We start from the raw sequence: 9,658 nt of genomic DNA, 5'->3' as shown, positions 1-9,658 counted from the left end.
ATTGTTTCCAATAAGCAACCCATATAGTAAGGAACTTTTATCTAATCAGCTTCCCTAGAAAAAGTCCCTGAAGAAAATCTAGCATTAAAAGTTAGCTTTTTTTTTCTCTCAGTAAACAAAAAGCTATTTAAAATCTAAATAAAAGAATCTGTTTTACTAAAACTGAGAATAAATTTTGTTTGTTTGCTTGTTTCATTTTACGCCTTTTCCCCAACAGTATTTCAGTCATATAGGCGGGTAGTTTCCTAACCATCGTTCCTGGAGAGTTACACCAGTTCTAGACTACCTTCTCTGTGCTAAACGCCCAAAGCATCTCCCAGGGATCAAACCCACGCCAGACCATTTTTAAAACAATTCACCTCGAACAGGTTTCCTGGATAACTAACCATTAATTACCAATTTATTTGCAACTGACTGTCTCCTTATTCACATGATTTCTAAATGGTGTGAGACCAAGCACTGAATTACACATGATGACCCAAATCAAAATTTTGTCGGGGAGAAATTTCTCATCTAACCAGCCGACTTTGAATTACAAGGTCAACCCCCTCCAAATTGAGCTAGACAGTAGATATTTTTGAATGTAACTTGATAAATGACTTTCCTTTGAGCATACATGTGACATCCCGGCGGGATTTAAAAAAATCCCGATATTTCGACACTGATCCCGATTCCCGATATTACAGCTTGAATTCCCGATATTAAAAAAAAAAAATCAACATAAAAAAAAATCAAACACAGCACCTGTATCTAAAATGTAAACCGTGCCTCCGGGCATGATTGTTATCTGTCCAGCGGATTAAATGTTGAGTCGCTAATTGACAGCCAAGGTGACGTAATAAACAGTTCCAATACCCAAAGTTATTCTCACATGTTTAACTTAACACGTGTCGTGTGTCAGTTAATTGACCTCTTTTGTAATTTGGTAGAAGGTATTACACGCTACGTCATCAAAACTACCCTGTAAATTTACATGTATGAATTCGGCTCAACCTTTGATTTTCTTTGATTAGTGCCGCACTGATAAAGATCAAAGGTGAGCAGAATCATTTAAAGTGGATCATTCAAAAACCTGTTTGAGATGTCTAATTAACCTTTTTTTAGTGAGTGGGCAATTTTTTTTGTTTTGTTTAGGAATTACACAATCATTGAGGTAAAAATGTGGATTTAATTAACAGAACGATTCTTGCATTTATTTTGAGTCTTCTACTTATTTTTCGTTATTTAACTGTCAGAGTCTTATGTTCATGAATAGTTGTTGCACGTTTTCAAATAGCTTGTGTTTTAAATAAGTAGCAAATTATTAGCCAATTATTATAATTCTTCAAACTGAAAATAATGAAATGTGAAAATGTGACTGTTTTAGAAATAGCCTGTATGACTACACTTATTTATTTATTTATCTATTTATTTTTTTTTTGGTGAAATAAATTAATATTGATCAACAAAAAAATCATAAAAAGTATAATCCTTTAATGATTTTGAGGGTAATATAGATTCTTTGAACCAAATGTGCCAAAAACGCATTGAAATTCGAGTCGATAAAAAATCCAGTTTTGAGCCTCAAAATCCAGCTGAAAATCCAGATTTGGCCCATTTCATTTGTCACATGTATGTTTGAGACACACATACTTAATATTGTTGTATAATTTATAATAAAGTACCCCTTCGCCTCTGTTTGAGGAATTGCTTATTCCTCAAGGAGAGCTAATTGGAAACATTACAGTACATATTTTTTTTAAAAGTTTTACAAAGTTTTAACATCTCTACTGGGATTTAGACTGTTATCTATATCCCTTATTTCACTACTAATTACTAATTATATATAATCTAATCATCTAGACACGGAACTGTTTGTAAAAGATATATCTGATGAGGCTACAGTTGACCTTGGTGAAAGGTCATTCCTCCCATGATTCTCTAGTGGCTGTGGAGAGCTCCTAAAGGGAGACAAATCTCGTGGTAATTCTTGTGGAGAAGATCTATTAAAGGGAGACAAATCTCGTGATAACTCCTGAGGAGAAGATCTATTAAAGGGAGACAAATCTCTGTGACTTTCAGTTGGCTGTGGAGATTTCCTATCAAAGGGAGACGACTCTCTGTGCAGCTCATGCAAAGCTTCAGATTCTTCAGACGGTGGCTGGTATCTGTTATCTCCCCTTATTGGACTAGCACTTCTTATATGGAAGTCCATTTTGAGATGGTTTTGAAGGGCATGTTTCAACAAACCGGTGGATTTGGCAACAGAGTGCTGGCAAGATTTCGCCTTATGAAGGTAGTGAGTGTTGTTGGTGTCATGGGCAAAGTCTCGAAGAGTCTTGCACATCTGAACACATCCAGAAACAATATTCATACATGGACCTGAAAAATAATAATAATAATAAAGAGAAATAAACTGTGTGTCTCGACATTAAACTAGAACAAATTTTCAAATATTGACATTCAAGTTAAATTAATAATCACATTTCAACACAACAGGTGAAAGAAACATCAAAACTATCGCAATTTCACTCCTTTTATAAAATCTTTTGACAAATATGAATGTGGCTCCCAGCTTTGCGGTATTTGAATGCCCCGCGCTTTGAATATGGGAACGAACATATTACTGAATGGCTCTGACTATAGCCAGACTGGTTCTCAAGTTCAAAGCCATACACATTTGAATACCCAAAACTGGGGGTCACATTTGAATTTGTCAAAAGATTTTGTAAATGGGTGTAAAACGTCAATATAAACGACCCTTGGCAATTTCTACTACGCTTTACAAGCATATTCTTTTTCAGGTTATTGATCGGGCAACAATTTAACGCAAAGTCAATGAATACAACCTTTAATCTAATGATTTTAAAACCAAAAGTGGTCATCTTTTAGACATGGGCAATGTCCTAACAAAGTGACATAAACCACTTCCATTACATACATATGTATCATTGACCGAACAAGGATAACAAGATAAACAGGCAGACAGACAGATGGACAAAACATCAAAATATGCTCAAGCCTTAAAGTGTGTCAAAGAAAAATTTCAGCAGATTGAGGATAAAGACCCTTTGTTAATTCCCAAGAAAATGTTTTCTTAAGTTGGGTTTTATGTCACACCAACACTATATAGGTCATATGGTGACTTTTCAGGTTCAATGGTGGAGGAAGTCCTTGGGTGCCCTTCCGTGCAGCATTTCAGGCATGAACGGACACTTGAGTAGAACAACTGGCATCCGTACGCTAGCTGGATAGCTTCCTCACAAATTACAATCCAAAGAGAGTGTTAAACTGAATACAAATATTTTGGAAATCAACAGCTGCATACATATACTTGTAATAATTATGACAAAGGGTATAACCATATTTTGCTTCTGTCGCGTTTTGGCAATTTAATAGTACAGCTACAGAGATTTGTTTGAAAATGTAAATAGTATTTATTTACATTTTGCAACTTTTAAGACAAATAATTTTCATCTTCAGGTGATAAGCATCAAACATGATAAGTCTATATTAAAACAATATCAAACTATTTTTAATGAAGGAAAATACTTTTTAATATCTAGGGCAAAAATGTGCTTTTCAAATTTTTCAAGGATTACAACATTAAGAAAGAATATAGAAATAAGTATACCAAAGACAGATTTCTGTATTTCTTGTTCATCATGTGTAAGATCCAGCCCTCGGTCAACAAACTCTTCCTCTGTAGCTAGACATACTAGGGCATGACTCGCTGAAATGTACAACAAATTTACATGCATTACATGTATTTCACACCACATTTGAGCCGCGTCATGACAAAACCAACATTGTGCGTTTGCGACCAGCAAGGATCCAGACCAGCCTGCACATCCGCGCAGTCTGATGATCCATGCTGTTCGCTATCAGTTTCTCTACTTGCTTTATGGTTTGTAAGCGAACAGCATGGATCCTGATCAGACTGTGCGGATGCGCAGGCTGGTCTGGATCCATGCTGGTTGCAAACCCATTATGTTGGTTTTGTCATGACGTGGCTCATTTGTATTTGACAGTGATGTTTTTCAAAATTGCCTGTGTTGAAGATCCAGTCCTCTCTTTCAAAGCCCCCTCCCCAAAGCTGCAGCAATCATTTCCCCGTATTTAGGGTGTGATGCTAGCTTTTTTGGTGTATGTATTTCAAACTTTATCAAAATAATCATATTGATTTAATTCATAATTAAATTTAATTGTAAACACTATTGTCACTACATGTTGTCAGATCACATCCTCAGATACCCACGGCCCAACCATTAACATTTATGTTACATGTTAATCAACCATGGGTATCCAACTATAAGTCAGATCAAGATCAGTAATATTGCATTAAAAATTAACAGTTTTGGTACATTTTCAAATTTAATAGTTACGATGTACTTCCAAGTTAACACAAATGGTGCCTGCACATCTTAAATGTAGTCAGTGTTTTTTTTTCACTTTTGGGGGAAGGGGGTCGGTGCCCATTGGAGGGGGAAAAATGCAATAGGAGTGGGATTTTTATACAGATCTAAAATATTGATGTGTCACATGATAAACTTGTTGGGATACCAGAAGTAGCTCCCCTTACCTATATGAAAAACCTTGCTTAACAGTAAGTCTTACAGGCATAAAATAAAGCATTTTTCAGCAGTTAGTTGCAAAAAAATGATATTTATTGCAGGCAAACTTGGGCTGCCATATTATAGGGGGAAATTTCAGCTTTAAGGGGGGAAAAAAACATACTATTTTGAGTGGGGAATGGGGAGAATTTCGCCGAATATTTTGGTGAAAAAAAAACACTGGTAGTATATATATATTATGCATGTTGATATTATTATCAAACAAATGTACATGTGTCATTATAGATTTTTGATTCATATTTGTTAACTGATTGTACAATACAATATAAAAAATTTACATCTTGCAAAAAGGTATACAAACATAGGCAGCTTAACAAAAAGCTGAGACGACATAATCAGTGTGAACAAATGTCATTTAATTTGCCATATGGAAAAAATAACCTGATATACCATATTGATGCCAAAATAATTAGTCAAATTCAATCTGACACTTGAACATCAACTTACAACAACACAAGTCATTACCTGCAAGGACCGGCTCACAGAAAGTCACTACTCGTGAATGATGTCTCGCTGACCTATCACTCTTGTACGATTTAATACTGGCAATCAAACTCCCAGCTGCACATGTGACACTTTTGATTCCTAATTTGAACTGATCCCTAGTTGCCGTGTCTGATGCCGACTCGCTCGCGCCACGGCAATTATCCGTCAATACTGATATGTATTTTGATATATTAGAACATATATCCATAATAAAAGTAGCAGTCAGTTCGTCAAGACGAGCCCGTTTTAACTGGACGCAACTTAATCTAATCTCTAAACCTGCGTATGAGGCTGCATATTTATCGACTAACACGTCTTCAGTGCTATCCGATTTTCCTGCACCTAGATACTGGAAACTAACAAAATAACATAACTCGATTAGTACCGTCACAGCATCTGATAGCCGGTATAACATATCACACATAACCTTCCAGCGCGACTTCATGTCACTCATCATTTTCGTTATATCCGTTACAATCTCCATGACGATACTTAGCGAAGAGTTGATCTGCTCCTTGGCGGAGGCCAGCGAGATTTCCACTCCATTTGTGTTCTCTGTTTTGATTGGACGGAATTGTCCTGAGAGAAGAAGTAGCTCAGCAACGGTATGTATTTTGACCTGCGTGTGTTCGCAGTGACGTACAACTGCATGTGAGTGATGAGATGACATACCAACCTTCATTTGTGTTTAAAACTTTGTATTACAAATAATTATGTAAATGGTATAACGTTTGATAAGCTGTTTTCTTTTTTAATTTCATATGTAGAAATGTCAGCACCTACATGTAGTTAGTCAAATCCTTTTGTCTTACATCTGCAGATCGCAACATCTGTAGAGTCAACTCGACTTATTTCAACATAGCATAATAAAAGATCACATAGTATAGGTGACTAAGTCAAATCTTATAATCACAAAAAATACCCCAATATTATAGTTAATACTTTCCATATAATGATTCCTTGCATTCAAAAACTTCAACAGTAAACAGTGTGCTGTATTTTCTTTCAGATTAGCAATATTTCATGATAGAAATAAAAATGTGCACCTAAATAATACCACGTAAACATAAAATCTACACTTTTCAGAAACCGAAACTTAGCAATTGCCTCTGGTGATAAGATACTTTCAGAAGTAACGTTGGCAATTCTTCTGTCTTTTAGTTTTACTTATATTATACAGTAATCTGCACATGTGCAATAAAGGTCCTCTCATGTTCCCATCTGTTTCTCTAAACGCAAACCAATGACAGATAGCATCTCATCTGAAACAGAAAAAAAAGTAATTCTAGAATAAATATATACTATGTATACAAATAGTATTATAGGCCTATATAATATATTGTTTAAACAGTACATTTTTTCAGTAATTACTGTTTTACACTGTGTAGAGACCCTGCAAGTACGGCTTGGGTGAGAACATGTATCTGAGTACTCCAATAAACACAAATTAAAATGAAAAATCGAGTATGAATATCCATCAGTCAGTTGTGTTTCGATTTGTGAATCACAAGGAATCCGGGTCAGCTCGGCCCTAAAACATACTCGGCCCCCGAGTCAGCTCGGCCCTATTACAACTCGGCACGGGTCAACTCGGCCCACTTTTAAAAATGGGTAAAGGACATCAAAGGACTCCTATTGTCACGGGCTTTTATTATCAATCAATGTGTTTGTTAAAGATACCGATTAATTAGGTGATAATTATGATTGACTCATTCATTCAAATTTGATTAGTGACCACCTGCAATTAATTAGAAGATTATGCTATTAAGTAAACACGTTTTTGTTTCATATTTTTTTGAAAATTACTTTACAAACAAAATGCATCTAAGGAAACACATTTTTATAATATCTGTATTCACAGGCATCTGGGAAGAGAAGATATGAAGTTATTTTATCAATCTGTTCATATTTTTTCTTCCCAGGTTCAATAATCGTGCCTGTGTTTATATTAATTTTATCGAATCTGCAAGACAAATAAATAACTTATTTTCTAAATATACCTTATTTCAGCAGAGGTATAATGTATAATTATATAATAATAATAAGATATTTCTTATTATTCATTTACCTTAACAACATGCAAAACAAAGTAAATACGTTATAGGCCTATATATTTTTGGAAAGTGGGCCGAGTTGACCCGTGCCGAGTTGACCCGTGCCGAGTTGGTATAGGGCCGAGTTGACTCTTTTCCATCACAAGTACTGAATCCATACACCTAGCTGGAAGTTGGACTAGGAATTAGTAGAAAGATACACATCAGATCAATAAAATTATGATATTTCTTAACAAATAGACCACAGCGGCTGGCCCATAAATAAGTCATAACAATACCAAGAGACATTTCGGATAGTCACCTCTTGTCCGGGTACTGGTACACTATTATTCTAAGTCATGCGTATATACCTTGTAGATGCCTACATATTTATAAGTGGCAAACCATTGAAATATGACAAGATTAACAACGTGCATGCATAGTTTAAACCACATTTATGGTTTAGTCATGAAAAAAATCTCACGGAAGAAAATACACACCTGTCAGATTTTCGCAAGCACCTGCTATGGCGCGGTCTAAAACGCGACAGAAAGAACCTAATGTAGACATCGGCTCATTCATGTACTACAACGAAAAATAGTCAAATAATAATCGATTGAGCATTGTAAATACACATGTTGGGCCATTACGGAAACAACAACAGATTTCTGCCCACTAACTATCTGAAGTTTTCCACAGTTTTCCGTTAAAAAAAACAACAACAAAAAAAACTGCAGTGGTCTTTTATTTATTTATTTTTAATTTTCACAAGATAAATTTATACGGTGTATGTACATTTTTAAAATGCCGCATCAACGTTAAAGTTGTTTTAAGTGCCGTTAGAGAGAAAGGATATACTGTATATCCATATTTATCTATCACAATTATAATCTTTACAGTTTATGTATAAAGTGGAAGAAAATATTTGTCTATAAAAGCTGGGATATACGATAACTTATCGTATACTATGTCCCAGATAAAAGAGAGAAAATAAGAACCCCTAAAGAAATCCCAAAATGAAAAAATTGAAGAAGATGCAGGCACGGTTTAATGGCTGATTAAGTTACTGTCCACTTCCCTAGCACCGGTTTAAGCAGAATTCATCATTTAAACATGAAATGGTAACATTTGAATTTAGAAACATCCGCAGAACTGTTCCATGGAACCTTCAATGTGACACGTTAGTGCCATTCCATGAAATGCGGCGTATGGTCCCCAATTAAAAAAAAAACGTGTGCCCTAAACGAGAAAACAATAATATCTCTCATTGAATGTACGGGCCGACTTTTTACAGTCTCCACACGGCACAAACAACACTGATGTGGCGATAAAATAGAGATAATAAGAATCACTAAAGAAAACGGTGGGGGGAAATCCCGGGATCCGGGATAGTATTAGATATATAGGGAAAACTGATAAACTATATTTTTGTTGGTTTTTCCCGTAATGAAAGGCGATTAAACGTTAACTTTTTGTTTTTATTGTATTTAATGACCGGTAAATTATTTTTACTTAAGATATAAATATATTTAATATACTTAAAATGCGGAAATCACAATACTTATATTTGCCTAATATTATTTTTAGAAAATATCATAAGATATACTTAACATCAGTTATAACCACATGTATGACACGTAGCATTCACACTTCGTTTCACCAGACAGATGTCTCTACTCTAATATTGTAAAAGGGCACGTGTCATCTTAGTCAAATATCTCGAAATCATCGCAACAATAAAACCAACTCCGTCAGAAAAAAAATAAACACAATTCTTCTTTACAATTCCTTGTAGAAATCTGACATAACATTGCACATCTCTGTAAAAATGCAGGGGTTAGATCTAATCGATAATTTACCAATGACACCTGCATTACTGTTATATGAAAATACATGTATATTTAATACATTTAAAAATACATGTATAAAATGCATGTATATTTCAATAAATGATTTTTTTACCAATTGGCATTTACTTTTTCTTATTACTCATTATTATTATGTGTTTATATTAAACTTCTATCATAAAAAAACAAAGTGTTGTCCCCAGACATTTGTTGTACAGTATTGTACGTATGTATGCGCGAAAATCATTAAATTACAAAAATATATCATAGCCATCAAGACTAAAAAAGTAAATAAACAACATTAAACCTGTCTGCATTTCATATCACAAGCATATCCTTGACAAAAGGCATGAGATAATCGATAATTTATCGATCACACCGATAGCAGGTGGTCAATTCCGTGATTACTCTATGTTTAATACGATCCCGGATCCCGGCTTTTCTATAGGCGATCCCGGGATCCCCCCCCCCCCCCCCCCCCACAAAGAAAACTCAAAAACGACAAATTTGAATATGTTGCAATAACCTTTAACAGTAGAGCATATCATGTAGATTCTTATTCTCACGTGGGAAAGTCTAGATATACATTATTTTGTTAAGCTGTTATGTTTTGTTCACTAAAATTGAAAAACAAGTCATGGGAGCGACCAAACTACAACAATAAGGGTTTTTTTCACAG

At 34.9% G+C, this 9,658-nt stretch overlaps 1 protein-coding gene across 1 annotated transcript; it reads right to left on the bottom strand.

The window, feature by feature from the left end:
• Positions 1-1,772: 1,772 nt before the first annotated feature.
• On the bottom strand, positions 1,773-5,948 carry LOC132714162 (talin rod domain-containing protein 1-like). The gene is made up of 3 exons (XM_060696945.1): positions 5,079-5,948; positions 3,614-3,712; positions 1,773-2,361 (listed from the first exon to the last, which is right to left on the bottom strand). Exons 1-3 carry the CDS (start codon positions 5,779-5,781, stop codon positions 1,835-1,837), a joined length of 1,329 nt encoding a protein of 442 aa, XP_060552928.1. The 5' UTR covers positions 5,782-5,948; the 3' UTR covers positions 1,773-1,834.
• Between the last annotated feature and the right edge of the window lie 3,710 nt (positions 5,949-9,658).

Source organism: Ruditapes philippinarum, unplaced genomic scaffold (genome assembly GCF_026571515.1).
Source record: "Ruditapes philippinarum isolate M1 unplaced genomic scaffold, ASM2657151v2 ctg1449_1_1_1_1, whole genome shotgun sequence".
Lineage (NCBI taxonomy): Eukaryota > Metazoa > Mollusca > Bivalvia > Venerida > Veneridae > Ruditapes > Ruditapes philippinarum.
This window is presented reverse-complemented; position numbering and strand designations above follow the sequence as displayed.